General features: G+C 35.1%; 1 protein-coding gene across 2 annotated transcripts in view; it reads left to right on the top strand.

Annotated features, from left to right (window-relative positions):
* Nucleotides 1-17,042, top strand: part of HOOK1 (hook microtubule tethering protein 1) — a 64,510-nt gene extending 47,468 nt beyond the window's left edge. The window contains exons 13-22 of one of the 2 annotated variants that reach the window (XM_029230852.1): nucleotides 853-940; nucleotides 1,028-1,088; nucleotides 2,741-2,881; nucleotides 4,692-4,785; nucleotides 7,836-7,870; nucleotides 8,377-8,501; nucleotides 9,117-9,217; nucleotides 12,259-12,360; nucleotides 14,257-14,325; nucleotides 16,119-17,042. In XM_029230852.1, coding sequence (XP_029086685.1) covers nucleotides 853-940; nucleotides 1,028-1,088; nucleotides 2,741-2,881; nucleotides 4,692-4,785; nucleotides 7,836-7,870; nucleotides 8,377-8,501; nucleotides 9,117-9,217; nucleotides 12,259-12,360; nucleotides 14,257-14,325; nucleotides 16,119-16,289 — 987 coding nt within the window. In that variant the 3' untranslated portion in view covers nucleotides 16,290-17,042. The remainder of the gene's footprint in view (nucleotides 1-852; nucleotides 941-1,027; nucleotides 1,089-2,740; nucleotides 2,882-4,691; nucleotides 4,786-7,835; nucleotides 7,871-8,376; nucleotides 8,502-9,116; nucleotides 9,218-12,258; nucleotides 12,361-14,256; nucleotides 14,326-16,118) is intronic. The other variant, XM_029230853.1, reaches the window with a different exon arrangement.
* The last annotated feature ends 374 nt before the right edge of the window (nucleotides 17,043-17,416 follow it).

Below are 17,416 nucleotides of genomic sequence, written 5' to 3'. Positions count from 1 at the left end.
TGCACTCTGGCCTAAGGACCCTTGGAGTCAGGACCCTTGGACCCTAACCAATTTACTGTTAGGTTGATTTGAACCACATAATGGACTAAGTAGAGTTTTGTTTACTGATTTGAAATATAACATTTAAAATATGATTTTATGTTAAAGTACTTTTCAAGTTCCGGGAAAATCATTTAAACATGAGCCTTTTGTACAGAGTGTAGAAATTTGTCATTGGCTGTCAGCTGTAAAATAAAACAGCCAATGATATGAAGTCCTAGCATGCTATCCCTAGGAAATAATGTTTTTCCACAAATTCATACTTCCAGTATGCTACTTAGAGTAATAGAAGGAAATAACAAGTCTCCAGCATCTCTTACACACCAGACTATAGTCTAGATATTAGACAAACTTTATCTCATTCGCTACTCAGAACACCTTTGCAGGGGCTTATGAATCAGTATTCTCATTTTGATGATAAAGATCTCAAGCCAAAGAATCAATAACTTGCCTTAGATAGTATAGCTGGAAATAGTGAAACTGAATTCAGGGCACGATCTATTTGCCTCCAAAGTCCATGTACTTTTATTACTCTACAGTTGCATATTTGTGCTCTGTTGCATAATTACATTCATTTGGTTCAAAGATAAACTATCTAATGGGGAAAATCACAAGCTTTGTGTTGTATAGTCTATTATTTATGTGATTTATACAAGAGAAATTACCCCTTAGCACTAAAACTAAAACATTGTCATTTTTAATTAAGTAAGGAACAATTATCAAATTAAATTAAGATAAATTATTCTAAGCATAAATTAAATTGCCTGTGGGCAGAATTAAATATTTTACTTATATAAACAATTCTTTTTTTAGAGACTAATAGAACAGCTTGATACTCTGAAAGAAACAAATGAAGAGCTTCGATGTTCACAAGTACAACAGGATCACCTAAACCAAACAGGTGAATTTTGTTGCATTTAGAAAAGATTTTTGTAATGGTAGATATACTGAAATGTTAATCTATTTTTCTGTTGCTGATGTTGTTTAGATGCATCTGCTACAAAAAGCTATGAGAATCTTGCTGCTGAGATTATGCCAGTGGAATATAGGTAAACTTGTTTTTATTAATTGATAACCCATACTTAATATTAGAAAAGTGATTTCTTCTTCCTTTTGTAAATTTCTAAGCCTTTAACATTTTCCATTTTATGAGTCATAGGGCTTGAAAATTACTTTGTCTCATGCTTATGCTTTCTAAATCAGATTGTTATTGCTACTATGGAAGCTTAAAAATTTACCAGAAATAAAATTTCACTTACTAGCTGAATAACATATTCTAGATTTTATAATACAGCCTTTATTGTGTTTAACTTATTTTTTTATCCTTAATCTCTTTGGTAATACTTTAAAATGACAGCTATTGAGTGGACAGGAATTTCCTCTTTTAAACACTATGGAAAACCTTTTTAATACTTGGCATTCAGATCCGCACTGGTGAAAAAAATAGGAGAGGAGCTGTCAATTGCAGGAGGATTAAGCTGGAGTTAAATAAAATACAAATTTTAGAGGTTCCTCTTGACCTAACTTTTATTTTGGTATTTTACCACTATGTTTACTTCTAGGCATTTGACTAATCTGGTATAAAGTTTTCTTTTCCTTTTTTGTGCAACAGTTTTATTTGTTAATTACTTCTAATTCTACTCTTTATTTAAACAGCTTTATTGAGATATAATTCACCCGTTTACACATATACAGTTCAGTGGTTTTTAGTGTAATCACAGAGTTATATAACCATCATCACTATCTAGTTTTAGAACATTTTCATCCTCCACAAAAGATTCCCTGTACCTATTAGCAGTCATTCCCCATTCCTGCCTCCCCTCCATCGCCAGCTCCAGGCAACCAGTAATCTACTCTGTCTCTATGGATTTGCTTATTGTGGACATTTCATATACATGGAATCATACAATATGTGTCCTTTTGTGAGTGACTTCTTTCACTTTGCATAATGTTTATAAAGTTGTTGATTTTCAATTTGTTCAGCTTTTTGCTGTTAAGATAGAGCTCCTTACATGCTGGGCTGGAAACTAACTTGCACTTTTTAGTTAGTAATATCCAGTGATATTAATCATTTAAAAATAGCCATTTTTTAAAGTGATGGTGCTGGCATTCAGAAGAACAAATATTGTGATTAATTGAAATTAGTTGCTCTTGGGGAATGGAATTTAGGAGGGCAGCAGGTAGGAAGCATTACTTTTTAATTTAATACCATTCCTATCATTTGCATTTTTAAGAACATGTATGTAAACCTTTAATAAAAATTTTTTCTAAAAACAAAAAGTCTAGAGACACTCATGACTGTCATTATCATAAAAGTATACTTAAAAATTTAAAGCAAACTGTAGTTTCTTAAATCTACTGCTTTTTATTTATATGTTTTCTAAAGATGTGCTATATATTACCTTTACTGTGAATAGTTTCTAAATTATCAAAGTAAAATAATTCATATAATCTCTTAGGGATTTACATAATAAACATTTATTGACATATAATCTTTACCTGTACCTTTAAAAACTTACCATTTGTTTTTTTGAGACATAGTCCTACAATGCACAGTTTTTTCTTAAGAACTTTCAGAAGCTTTGGTAACGTTTCAAAATGACAGCTAGCGAGTGGACAGGAATTTTCTTTTTTAAAAAGCAAAGAATTTTAAAAACTCTTATACTTAAAAAAATTGTTTTTAATTGCTTTTTAACATCAGGGAGGTGTTTATTCGACTGCAACATGAAAATAAGATGCTTCGATTACAGCAGGAAGGTACTGAGAATGAACGTATTGAAGAACTTCAGGAACAGCTGGAACAGAAGCACCGCAAGATGAATGAATTGGAAACTGAGCAGAGGTGACTGACACACTCCTTCATAATTGATAGTCATAGCGATTTAATTACCTAACCACAGAATCTTGATTCACAGAAGTGGAAGATATCATTGTAGTTCAAATAATTAGGATTTGCACAAGTTTCGATTTGTGTTTTTTCATCTCTCACTACCCATTATTTTTAGCAGACTTTGTTAAAGCAAGTTGCTTATTCTTGAATTTCATTTAGATGTCTTCACAAATGACAAAAAATTAACAGATGAATAAATGACAATCTGGTTTTCAGCTGGAGTCTTGTGCACAGATGGTACATAGCTTGTGGAGTCAAATTTGAATTCCACCTCTACTTAAACTGGGCAAGTTACTTAAATTCACACTTAGTGTCCTCAGCTATAAATTGGAGATGACACCTATTTGCAGGTTCTTATGAAGATTACAGATAATGTGTTTAAAGCAAATGGTGTACTTATCTGATATCAATGAGGTGTTCAAAAATTATAATTTTTAAAAAAATAACATTTATATGGCGCTTACTAGTGCCAGGCACTTTTCTAAGCACTTTTTTATATTAGCTCAGTAAATTCTCACAATAACTCTATGAAGTAGTAACTATAATTATCTCTTTCTTTATGGACAAGGAAGCTGAGGTGCAAGGTGTAACTTGCCCAAAGTTACACAGCTAGTAAGTTCTGGATCCTGCGTTTGAACCCTCTGTCAATCTGACTTCAGAGTCTGTGCCCTTTAACCACTTTGCTAACCTGCCTCTTATAATAGCATACTGACAAGGTATTTGGATTTATCTGACCTACCTTTATTGGATCTTAGAGACCACCAGGAATTTTAAAGACACTTAAACCTTGTCTCTCAACCTGTATGTATACTATTACATCAACTGCAGTTAAAAGAAAAAGAACGTTTTAGCTTTCTGAAGAGACCATTAAATATTGCTGTTTTATATGGTTCAATATCAGCACTGGAGATCCTAAGTTTCAGCTGTTAATATAGGAAGGTAGACATGTGAATAGATAATTATTATGTGATAACTGTAATATTGGAAAAATGGAGTGTCATGATGGGCAGGTGTGTTGTGTCATATATATATGAAGAGAGAAAGTCAGACAGATAGTAACTCTCTCTCTCTTGCTGGTAACTTCAATGGCAGTAATGATTAAGCAGGGTTTTTTGTTTTTTTGTTTTTTTGACTGGAGTATAATTGCTTTACAGTGTTGTGTTAGTTTCTGCTGTACAACAGAGTGAATCAGCTATACGTATACATACATCCCCTCCCTCTTAGACCTCCCTTCCACCCCACCCCCATCCCATCCATCTTTAATGAGATTTTGCCAAGTTAAAAAGCTGCAGTAGTTGCTAGTGCCAATGTCTTTAGTTGAAATAAAAGTCACGAAGAAATGGTTGGAAAATGGTGGCCTTCCTCTTCTCCCAACACCCTGTGAAATCTGAAACAAGAAATGGAAACCTAATTTCCATTCATTAAAAATACAACTGAAGGAAAACTGAGCTAGTTTTCTGATTTTTATACCAGTGAGTACAGTGCAGAAACGTTATGCTTTGCTGCTGACTCATTAAGAAACTTAAATTTTTAAACGTGGGCATATATGCTTTCAGGATAAAAATATCTTTTTTTAAAGAATATTTCCTTGAAAGTAGGCTACTATACCATATATTATACCTAGCCACAGATAATTGTTCAGCTTTGGTTATTGCTATTAAATGTATACTTTATGAGTTAAATTGCATAAATGCACCTTTATAGATCCTTAACTACTTTGACTTTCAGTACAAATAAACACGTGTGATTCATCTTTTAATAGGCTGAGCAAAGAACAAATTCGAGAACTGCAGCAGCAGATTGAGGACCTCCAGAAGTCTTTGCAAGAACAAGGCTCCAAGTCTGAAGGAGAAAGTGTAAGTAACTTAAAAGTTATAATTCTGTTGTGTATGGACTCTCTGTAATAGATCCTGATATCCAAATTAATCTTGTATTTGAAAGTGCTACCCTTATCATTGGGGGTGCCCTTAAATACCGTATATATATGCATAACAGATGCAGTGATTTTGCCAACTTGGAGCCTACAAATTGATCATATGGATTGGAAGGTGATTTCTATCTGTCCTACTTCAACAGCTACCCTTAAGTTCATGGTAATTCCTGATTGGGAGCGTGCTACAATTGAGGCCTTCACAGTTTTGCTGGGATCCCAACAGGACTGGCCTGAGAAAACCCTAGTGAGAGTAATCTGCAGTCAGAATAGAGGAAAAGAGAGAATGAGAAAGTGATTTCTACCAAAAGAACATTCGAGAAGTAGGTCACATCAACCTCCAAAGGACAGAAACCTTAAAGCAGTCTTGAAGTACATCACCCCTTATTTCTTCCCTCCTTGATTCATACAGACTCATGGCCTTGCCATTTCTCATGGTTTTTGATGGCAAATAATTGTGAGGGCAGAGGTAAGAGGACTTAAAAAAGATCAAACAGCCTAAATCTGAATAGACCTGGCGATGTTTATTTAGTTCAATCTCTATATACAGAGAGGTGAAGAAGTAATAATTGAGGGAGGAATGTATTTAACTAAAACAACAACAAAAAGATAGGGCTGATGTCATACTTGACACATTGGACCTGTCTTCAAGACCACACAAGTATTACAGCAAATATTTTCCTCTGTTTCCATTGAGAAGTGTGACAGAAACTGAATATCTGCCCTTGATCCCTTTGCACTTGCCATCCTATTTTCATGCTTTTCAGTGTAGACTAAATCCTTCCTTAATCGAGTGTCCCTTGTACTTCTTTTATAGCCTAGCATTTAAGCTAAAATTAGGACTCAGGGCCATATTCTTGTTAATATCCCTTGTAAGAAGGTGTGTTTCTGTTGTGTTAGCAACCTGTGTAGCTCATTCTCAGTCTGGACTTGCAACTAGCAAACTTACAGAATGAGAGCAAAGCACAGGTGGGCTGGCCCACAGACCATTCTTTCCTCTTCTTTTCTGCAACAGCTTGCATCTCAAACAGTCCCCAAAGAGAATTATTTGATGAAAGTTTGGCATTTGGAAAATATAAATAGACTTTGTAAAATAGTATGGATGAGCAGAGATTTTTTTGAACTAATATATGAGAGAGAAAATGAACAACATTGAAATGGGAGTTGGATCCATAAACTCAAATTGAAGAACTGCTTTCTTTCTCCACAAAGACTTCAAAATACTAAATGGGCTTTGTGCCAATAGCTCCTCAGTGGGCTATGCTATTGGGAGTCTAGGAAGCAAAATGAAGGACAAAATGTTCATTTCAACAAAAAGCCCTTTTTGTTGACTATAACATACATACAAAAAAGTATGTTGTGTATGTGCATTGTGTATGTGTGTGTGTGCATATTTCCTAGCTCTGCTCGTGGAAAAGGCTTAGAAACAATGATCCCAATAAGCATGCTTGAAACTGAGCGGGATGCTGTAGGGCCCTCCCAGGTACAAAAGTCTTTCTCTGTCTCCCATTTCATGTTTTAAGGAAAAAGGCTTTGGCCTCCTAGACCTTACCTGAGTTCTAAAGGGCAGATTCAAACAGTTACCAATTAGGGAAGGGAGGGAATGCAGAAACAGAGGAGGAGCGGTCAAGAAACAACAGTGCAGATGAAGCATGGTCCTGGTTCCTCCTCAAAGGATATACATAACAATATATCTCGGAGTTCTTCTACAGGAACTAAGATCCCCACCCAGGTGGAGGATGGTAATTTCAGGCTGAGCACATGATTTCTAGAGCACTGCCCTGTTACCTCACCACCAACCAATCAGAGAAAGGTCATGCACCCTGCAGCCCTCCCTCAAAATTTTGCCTATAAAAACTCTTCCCTGAAAACCATCAGGGAGTTTAGGCTTTTTGAGCATAAGCTGCCCATTCTTCTTGCTTGGCCCTTCCATAAAACTTTTTCTGTTCCAAAAAAAAAAGATAGGGCTAGATGTGTGTTAGATATTGATTGGATAGAATGTTAGGTAACTATACTTTAATTGATGAGGGAGAGTAAATAAAGAGATGAAAAGGAAGATTGAAAGGGTTGAGTTTTCTTTCTGTCTTTTATACGCTTTATATGATTTTCTCTTTTTTCCCTGGGGGCTTGGAAAATAGAAATCATCTCATGCATGGCAGCATCTCATATGTGCATATATACAGTATTGTAACCTCTCTAATACAAATTTTTTTAAGCCACATTAAAAAGTATTTTTAAACGGGATCATTTTGGGGTAGTACATTTTGGATTGCAGTGTTTTAAGGATTTTAAATTTATCTTTTTAAAAAAATTTATTGGTGTCCAAATTACATTTTAGATTATATATTTTAAACTCTTCAAACTATTTGGTAGATGATACAGAACTAGTATTGCAATCTAAATTCCTTTTTGCAGTCTAATTCCTAAGTTCTTTTAAAGAGGAAATTTTGTGTTTTAAATTTTATTTTTTAACAAAATCCAATTGCTTCATTTTGATGTTAATATTGAAAGTGCTTGCATTTATAATGATAAAGTTTTATTATAGAGATAATTTTTGTTCATTAAGTCTATTCTTTAGTGAAGGTCTAAAATCCTAAAATTTGTGTTTTAGATGGATGATTCTTTAAGAGTTTAAATGTTTGATACTCCTCAATATATCACATTCAGCTTACATTTGCTATTTTCCTTTGAGTTCAAATTTTATTCTCATTGTATTCAAAAATATGAAGTATTTTTCTTTCTGCTATTATACTTACTCTTCCTAATTTAATTTCCTATTCTCTTTCTCTTTCTTCTTTGAAGTAAGAATATACCTAAAATTTTCTGTTTTTAAAAGTATATTAGAAATACAAATTTTTAAAACATTTATAATTTTATATAGTATCCCTTCAAAAGGAGGTAAAGAGATTTCAATGTCTGGAAAACTTACCTTTGTCACAATAGTTATCTTACAGCAACTTTTTCTAATTTTTATAGTCCAGCAAACTAAAGCAGAAGTTGGAAGCTCATATGTAAGTAAAACTGATATTCATTTCAAATATGAGAGGGGAAGGGTTTTTAAAGCTTCTGAAGTTATTAATATCCTTTTCTGATTTTGTTTATTAAAAGTAAAAACGCTGATGCCAATTCAGTGTTCACCACTGCTACCAAAAGTGAAAAGAAGAACATGGTAAAAGGGTCAGCCTACCTGCTCATGATCCCAAACGCCTACATTTTTTATCGCTAATGTCGTTTGAAGAGTTTATAAAGCAGACAACTGTCAGAACTAGATTATGTGGAAGTGTGGGATGTTTAACCTATAAACTATTTAACTTTCTTTGGAAGCAAGGGTGGCCAGGGGAAAACTGTAAAATTCTTGGCACCCACCATGTGTTAGGCAGTTTACATCCTCATAACCAACCCCTAGAATATTTGGCAGGTATTATTCCCATTTCACAGATGAAGAAACTGAGGATCAGAAAGTGACTTTCCCACAGTCCACAAATGTTATGTGGCAGAAACCAGTTTTCATTCTTAGGTCTGTTTGGCTCCAAAGCTCCATGCTCTTTCCACTACTTAGGGAAAAACTAACGGAGGTCCATGAAGAATTACAGAAGAAACAAGAGCTCATTGAAGACCTCCAGCCAGATGTAAACCAGAATGGTAGGTATTTGTAAAAATCTGGATCAGACTTTATGTAAAAACTTGACTTTTTTAGTTGAAGGATGCAAGAACTGTGTATATAAGTCTTCAGGCAATGCAGATACGTACATTGCAAATAAGAATCAGAATAATTTTTAGTGATTTAAGTAATTAATAAATGATCATATCCTAAAGCAAAAAAAAGGTAAATCTAATAAAATGACCTGATATATAGGAGTATCAAACATTGTAAAATATAATAAAATTAATACTATGGAAGTGTAAATAAAATAATTTATAATCAGATTAAAATGAACTTCAAACATGTAGAAAGAATGCTTTATTTTGTGATGGTTGTGCTTACATTGTAAGGTGTATTTGCTCAATGAAATACTTGATAGAAGGGAGAAAAATAACTCAGTAAAGCAGATTAGAGATATTTTTTAAGAAAAAATAATACAAAATGATCAGGGATGTATTGGGTGTAGTTCAAAAGTTTTAGATAAGAATTGACTACAAAGAAGAAATAAAATGTTTCTCTTCTAAGTTCTCATTATCAGTCTTTAGAAAATATAATTTTTTTTTGTGAGGAGGGAGTACTTTAAATTGCTTGTTTCATTTTCTTTTCAATAACAGTACAAAAGATCAACGAACTTGAAGCTGCTCTTCAGAAGAAAGATGAAGATATGAAAGCAATGGAGGAAAGATACAAAATGTACTTAGAGAAAGCAAGAAATGTGAGTGGCTTATCTTTCAGGGTTTTAGTCTTTGTGAGTTGGGTTCTAATTGGGCCTATCCCACCTCTTCTTGGATCTATGTCACATCGCTTTACTCCCCACTACCCTGCCTTGCCAGTCAGGTTCCTGGTGCATCTCCACCTCAGTCCTCATGTTCTTTCCCTCTCACTCATCAGCATCAGAAAATACTACGCATGGCTTCATAGGGACAGTTAAATATTGATTGTAGTGACCTCATATAGAGAAAATGACTACTGTAAGGTATGTAATCTTTAGCTCTTACAGTGAACATTTGCCTTTGTGAAAATTGAGCTTTGCAAACTTGTTTAAATTGTTTTAGCATTAAGTCTGTATTAGACAGTTACTGTTCTAAATGTTCACCAAACTTGTTTAAATTGTTTTACCATTAAGTCTGTATTAGACAGTTAATGTCTAAATGTTCACCAGACTAATTATTCTTTTCCTTATTTCATACTTTTTCTTAAATATCTGTAAGTACTGTTCTCATAAAATCTTTTATTTCCATGAATATATTTTCCTAATTAACTGTAAGTATTCTCAAAGAATGTTAATGTGCCCTTTTCTAGTTACTGAATAAAAGAAGAGAATTTTATGACAGAGCCTTAAAATACTGCTAACATGTCTTCCCTTGTTATGTTTAAGTTTTTTATTTATTAAGGTGTAAATAGTACCTGCAGCAACAGGTGCGCCCCAAGATCTCAAGGCTTAGCAAGATAGAAGTCTTTCTTTTTTTTTTTTTTTTGCGGCACGTGGGCCTCTCACTGCTGTGGCCTCTCACGTTGTGGACGGAGCACAGGCTCTGGACGCGCAGGCTCAGCGGCCATGGCTCACGGGCCCAGGCGCTCTGCGCCATGTGGGATCTTCCCGGACCGGGGCACGAACCCATGTCCCCTGCATCGGCAGGCAGACTCTCAACCACTGTGCCACCAGGGAAGCCCAGAAGTTCCCTTCTTGATCACACGAAGTTCAGTCGTCAGTGTGGGAGGGGCCGTACTCTATGCAGTCATTCAGAGCCCCCAGCTGACGAAGGGTCAGCCTTCTTCACTAAGGGGTTCTCAGATTCACTCGACATTGTCCAGCTACAGAGGAGGGAAGACAAGCCAAGATCGTATGGAACATATGTAATGGATCAGGCGTAAATCTCTTCCCTCGCACTTCATTGGGCAGAACTCAGGCAGGTGGCTGCACCCAACTTCAGGAGGCCGACTTACTAAACATCCGGGCAGTCTGCCACACTTCAGTGTCTCTGTTACAAATGTGTAAATGCTTTCAGTAGAAAATTTATTGAAAGGTTCCCAGAGACAACTGCTTTTAACAGTGCATTTTTTTCAGTGCCTATTATCTCCGTGATTGTTTACCGTAACACACCCACACACCCAATTTGTATGATCGTATCACGTATGATTTGGATCGTGCGATTTGTATTTTTAAACTTAATGTCCTCATGTTATATAAATATAGCTTCATATTTATCGAGCACCTGTTATGGTAAGCACTGGGAATACAGCAGCAAACAATACACTTGTGTATGGAGCAGACTGCAAAATTAAAGAGTTAGCTACATAATCTTTCAGTTGAGTAGATATATCATTGTTTACTTAGTCAACATCCTATTGTTGGAAATAGTTTGTTTCCATGTCTTTTTCGCTCCTAGAAATAAGGCTACGGGAAACATATTTATACAGAAAGTTTCCCCTTATTTTGGTTTATTATGTTAACCTTGTTCCTAGGTTAATGCATCAAACAAAGTTATTGGGTCAAAGGATAAGAACATTTTTAAGATGCTTAACATGTATTTCTACATGATATTCTAAAAGTATTATAGCTAATTGGACAAAGCAATGACAACGAATACTGTATTCTTGCCATCATCAAATATTATCATTTAAAAAATAGTTGCTTTTTTGGTAAACATGATTTCATTTTTTACCCTTACACTACTTCAGGGGAGAGGTTAAAATAGTAACATATGTACATGATAGAAAGCTCAGAAAATATAGAAAAGTCACAACCATACATTCTATCACTTAGAGGCAACCAATTTTTATGTGTTCTTTGTAATTATGATTTAAAAACTAATGTGTCTGCTTTTACAATGTGTACTTCATAAGGGGAGGTACTTCATAAGAGTCAGTTGCCCTGACTCTGGCAAACTGCTGCAGCCCCATCTGCCACAGTGCCTGCCACGTTTAGCAGTGAATCGTTTTGAATGAACCACAGTAATGTTTAGGGATATTACTTTCTAGCCTTTTTTCTTTACCTCTATAAACATAGATGAAATTTTCTTGTCATTAAATTTTAAATCTTTTAAAATAGATTTGTAATTAGGTGATACAGATGACCTTATTATTGGAAACATGTTTTGCTTGTAATTTATACCTAATATTTCTGAGTTGATTTGCTACCATACTGCTGACTACATAGTTCAGTTCAGTCTCTGAACGACATTCTGATCAAACTTTGTTTTTGCTCACATTTGGTAATTTACATGGATATGATTGAATACTCTAGAATTTGCAGACAAAATCATCAATGTCTATTTATCTTATATATTGAATTACATCTAACTAGATAATGGTAGTAAAAGATTGTTGCTAAGAATTTTTTTGTGTGTTAGTTACTCCTACTTTGTACAGTTAGCAAGTTCCCATATAACTATTGAATTCATTTTAATTAATTAAAAAATGTTTTAATTTATCTGATTCAAGTTAAAGGTAGAAAAGGGTTATTTCAAGACCTCAGTGCTCAAAGCTTGATAAGGCTGAGTACTGAGCCTGGAGAAGGATATTTGATTTGGGGATGGGTATCTTCCCATTTTTGTACTGAATTTTTACACCATTTCTAGTCTGTAGAATGTTATTTTTGTTACTCAAATTAGAATGTGAAACAAGTTATAGTTAGCTCCTGGATCACTTTCTGGATAATGTTCCACTTTACACAGATTTTACACACTGTGTTCTTATTTCAGTATTTGACAAGATAAAGTGAATGTAAGAGATTTGTTTTTTTCCTTTAAACAGGTAATAAAAACTTTAGACCCCAAATTAAATCCAGCATCAGCTGAAATAATGCTACTTAGAAAGCAGTTGGCAGAGAAAGAGAGAAGAATTGAGATTCTGGAGGTAAAACTTCCATATTCATATATCTCCTCTTAATTATTCTGTCAATATATAATTAACTGCTGTCAATATTTGCCATTAATGATCAAATTTCACAGGAATTTAGAAGTTAGGAGTGTCATGTTTTAGCACTCAGTATGCTTATTACAAAGCATCTCACAAGCCCACAAGATGGGCCTCTACAAGTTTATGTATCTTGCTCCATTGTATGTCTCTCCCTCTGTATCAGCCAATCATATAGATAGCCCTTCTTTCTAGTAGAGTCCTGCCATCATGCTCCTTTTAATATTATGTGGATGAGAGTTCATTAAAAAAAAAACAAAAACACAAAGCTCACCTTTTTAAAAAGGTACTACACTCAGTTAACCAGATTCTTCTTTTACTTTTCTTCTCCCAATAAATCAACTAGGAAGGTTATGTTTCAGGGAAATACACTATGTTCATTTACTCATATTATTTCTGAGCCAGTAGATAGAGACTGTGGTGGAAATAATTTATTTAAAGCTTTAAAGGCCTTAATATACAGAGTACACACCAGCCTGTGGTGCACTTGCTGCAAGTGCTTGTCCAGGCCATGTCAAGTGTTGTAAAAAATCACTGGATAGAAGTGTCTCTCTGAAGAAATACTATTCATTCTTCAGGATCCAGCTGCAGTATCTCCCATTTATAAAGCTCTCCTTGTATATCTTAGGCAAAGTGAGTTGTCTCTTTATAGTGACTCCATGTACTTTGAACTCATGAATTCATCCCACAATAGCATTTTTCTTTATGGCATGTGTCAGAGTGTCTTGAGGGCAGAGGCTGTATCATATTTCTGTACCCCCACGGCATTAAATATCACATCAATCAGAAGCCAAGGTTACAGCTTTACTGTTAACTTGTCTTAAAGTTGTCACTCCTGTCTGGTCCTCAGTCTCCTCATCTGTAAAATAATGGGACTTGAACTGAATAATCTATGAACTCTAAGTTGCTTTGAATAGTCGCTTCCCAGTGAAAGCCAATGAGAATGTGCACCAGTGTTGATACTTGAAATGTAGCTCCTTTACAAGTGTGATGACAAAATGGTGCCTCTAATATAGGGCTGTGAGGAAAATCTTCAAAGTCACAGCATATGGGCCTTTGATTTATGTGTAGTTATCTGTACACACACTGCAAACAGTAAAAAGGAGAAAACTAATGTTTATAGCAGAGGTTATTCTGTCTGCATCCTTCTCGGGCAGTCTGTCTGGAGTGGATGTGAGCGAGAAGATGGGCATCTTACCTCCTTTGTTTCCTGTATGCTTTTCGCACCATGAGCATCTTGCTGTAGGAACATTCATATGTTTTAGATGCCAGCTATATCTGGCGCTCCACAACATGTACAAAATCAGCTGTATTAGAGTAATTAAGAAATGAACATCAGTCTCTAGGGTGGCACGCAGATAGGGCCCTGGGCAGTGTAGCATACAGTCACCAAGGACTGAGACAGAACAATTCTTGCTAAGCTTTACAGGAAATTTTAAAGGATTTTCTGGGGTATTTTTCCCTACATCCTTTTTCTCCTTAGTTTCGACTCTCCGCAGGTGCAGCTTTGTTTTGTCACCTAAGCCAGTTGTTACTTTTTTCTCTAGATATAGGGGACAGTAGCATAAGAATCACTCGTTTCTTGTTTGTTATTGTTTAATATCTGTTCTACTAGTACAATTCCTAAAATAAAGATTTATTAGTCACAATCTTATTCTTTCCTAAAGGTGCTGGGCATGCATTTCCCATGATTCAGCTTTACAATTTGTATACTTTCTGTGCCTCACAATGCATTCTTCACATTCTCTTGATCATGGGCATAGTGAAAAAAATATTCCATTTTCAGTAATTTGGGTTTGTTTCTGGGATTTTAATAGTCCTCATATCTTTTTCCAGAGTGAGTGTAAAGTAGCAAAATTCCGTGATTATGAAGAAAAACTCATTGTTTCTGCCTGGTATAATAAGGTGAGTTGAAATTTAGCCAGTGAATCGATGTTTAGAACAGTGTTTATCAAACAATTTGACCATGAACCACAGAAGGAAATATACTTTATACTACAAATTAGTATGTGTTCATGTTTATGTATAACTGAACAAAGTTACCTTGACTGTGTGTGTTGCACTCAGGTGTTTTCTACTATATTCTCTCGTTTTTTTAAAATGTTGATCATAATCCAAATTTACTTTATATTTTAATATTTTTAGTTGATTTTGACTTTGAAAACCACTAAATTGATTTCATGACTCACCAACCTTTAAGTTAATGCACATGAAGCACTCATACAGTTCTTAAACATTTTTAAAATCGCCTTATTTGAGCTAAAACATTTAATTTGTGCTTCATAAAGTGTTTCTGTAGAAATACGAATATCTGTATAATACAAAATTAATTGCTTCTAGTACTCAGCATGTATTTTAACATCCCTAAAGCCTCTCAGTGTATCCTTTGTTGTATTTTCTTTTTTTTATCCAGAGACTGCTCTTTAAGAATTGTCTATCTGTCCTAACAGAGAAAATAGTATAAAATAATTTGGTATATTTTATTTTGTCATCCTTAGTATGGTGGGATGTTTTCAAGAGTAGCATTTCCTGATGTATATGGTTCTTTTGAGTATTCTAATCAGCTAGCATAGATAATAACACAGCCATTATCTACCTTAGCTGCCATTTATTTAGTATGAGAGAATATCAGTTTATAGACTCTCCACATGTGAAGCCTGTGCTTCACCATGAAGAGCTGGTTCTCCATCCTCAAACATGCCTTTTTCTTTCATGTCATCATACTTTTTGTCTGTGTTTTCTCCCTCCCTTCTCTATTTGGTGAAATCTGGCTTAATTTAGCAAGACCTTGAAGGAGATTGTGTGAGGTGTCCCCAGAACCTTCCTTCATGGGTTAGCCATCCTGGTTAAGATTAGGGACAATGTATTATTTTCCTTGTTGTTCTGTGGCCTCTTGATACATAAATCATCAAAGATATTAGAGCCAAATAATGCATTATTTAATCATTTTTCAACCCATACTTTTTGAGCATTGACAATATTGTTGTCTATTGTACTAGTTACCAGTGAAGCTAAGTTCAGTAAAATCGCTTTATGTGATCTAGTGAGAGAGGAGTAGTGACTTCTTCCCTTAGTAAGAAACCCAATAGCCACAACTACAGTAATTTGTCATGTACTGATATATAGCTAGACCATAGTAAATTTGAACTATTCTGTGATTCTCAAACTTTAGCATTCAACAGAAGACTTGTTAAAACACAAACTATTGGACTTACCTGCAGAGCTTTTTATTCAGTAGGTCTGGATAGAATCCACAGGTATAATTTGCACTTTTAAATTCCCAGTTGTGCAAACGTTAATCCAGGGACCACACTTCAAGAACCATTGATCCTAAGCTTTTCTCTTGTGCTGTGTCTGCTCATAATGGCTGGAGTAATGGCCCCAACACAAAAATTTGCCTTGGGACTTTTTTTCTATTGTTATAATTAAGCTTAATTCTGGAGCATTATTTTAAGCTACTGTTTTTAACAATTTCAAATTTAATGGGTCAAAATAGAGAAACAGGGATTTATGCCTTTATTTTCCCCTTTCTTACTGGCATTATCACGTGGAGTGTAGCTCCTGAACCCTTAATTTTTCTATAACAATGAGGAAGACACCAGCTATATAGAATTGTTCTGAGGATTAAATGACTTTGTATATGTGGAAAGAACTTTGCAAACTCTACATAGTCATGTTATTTGTTTATTTTTGTTCAGAGTCTAGCATTCCAGAAATTAGGGATGGAATCTAGACTCGTGAGCGGCAGTGGTGCTTACAGAGACACGGGGGCTTGTGCTCCTGCCCGGTCTTTCCTAGCACAGCAGCGGCACATCACCAGCACCAGAAGAAATCTCTCTGTTAAAGTTCCTGCTACGACATCTGATTAAACTGCAAAAGAACACATCAACAGAAGTGCCCTTAAAATATTTTGTATCTTTCAACTAACTACCAGGTTGGAAAAGAAGTGTATGATTCTGGATATCAGCTATTTTAAAATCAAAATGCATAAAATTAGTCTTGCCAGCTGATTTTGAAAACAGAATGTGAAATTAGCTATCTGGGGAAGCATGTGTGAATAAATGGAAGATATAATAAGGCAAAAATCTCAAACATTTGTCTTTTGAGAGTATTATATTATTTCAAATTGACTTTGTATATTTTAGTTTAATGTTTTCGGTTGGACCAGTAACTAATTTGCAATGTGTAATCGGTAATACGTAATCTAAAAATACATCTATTTTAGTGTTTTGGTATAAAAATAGTTGTGAAAAAAAAACAGTTGTGAGGTAGGCACGTGGAGAACTATACAAGAGTTATATTTTTTGACTTGACCTACACAAGGCGTTACCTCTGTCCTCTAATTCTGTTGCTGAATGGGTATATTTTATCATGTAATGGAAGATATAACATTTGGAAGATTGGACTATTAAAATGACTTCTCCAAAGAAGTGACTACTTGGCAATTTTGCAGATTTAGAAGAGGTCACAGTTCTCATATGTACCTACTATAAACTAAGGCTTCTGTACAGCATGGTTGAAATGTTAAGGGTATAGAAATGAACTGACTTTAAGAGATGACTTTCTGATGGGAAGCAAGCTAAAATATATACTTCGTGTGAAACGCCCACACTATTTTAATATAATTAATGAAGATTACAATTATTATTACTTTTTTTTTTTTTTTTTTTGTGGTACGCGGGCCTCTCCCGTTGCGGAGCACAGGCTCCGGACGCGCAGGCTCAGCAGCCATGGCTCACGGGCCTTTCCACTCCGCAGCATGTGGGATCTTCCCGGACCGGGGCACGAACCCGTGGGGCACGAACCCGTGTCCCCTGCATCGGCAGGCAGACTCTCAACCACTGCGCCACCAGGGAAGCCCTATTATTACTTTTAAGCATAAAATTATCAAGGTTTCTGCTAAAAAAAAAAAAAAAAAAAAAGATGCATTAGTAGTTTTGCCTCTTCACTGAAAAGAGATAGTGAAGTAGAGGAACAATTTGGAATCACTTTTTTT

The sequence above is a fragment of the Monodon monoceros genome, unplaced genomic scaffold (genome assembly GCF_005190385.1).
Source record: "Monodon monoceros isolate NGI ecotype Baffin Bay Population unplaced genomic scaffold, NGI_Narwhal_1 Super_Scaffold_18, whole genome shotgun sequence".
Lineage (NCBI taxonomy): Eukaryota > Metazoa > Chordata > Mammalia > Artiodactyla > Monodontidae > Monodon > Monodon monoceros.
This window is presented reverse-complemented; position numbering and strand designations above follow the sequence as displayed.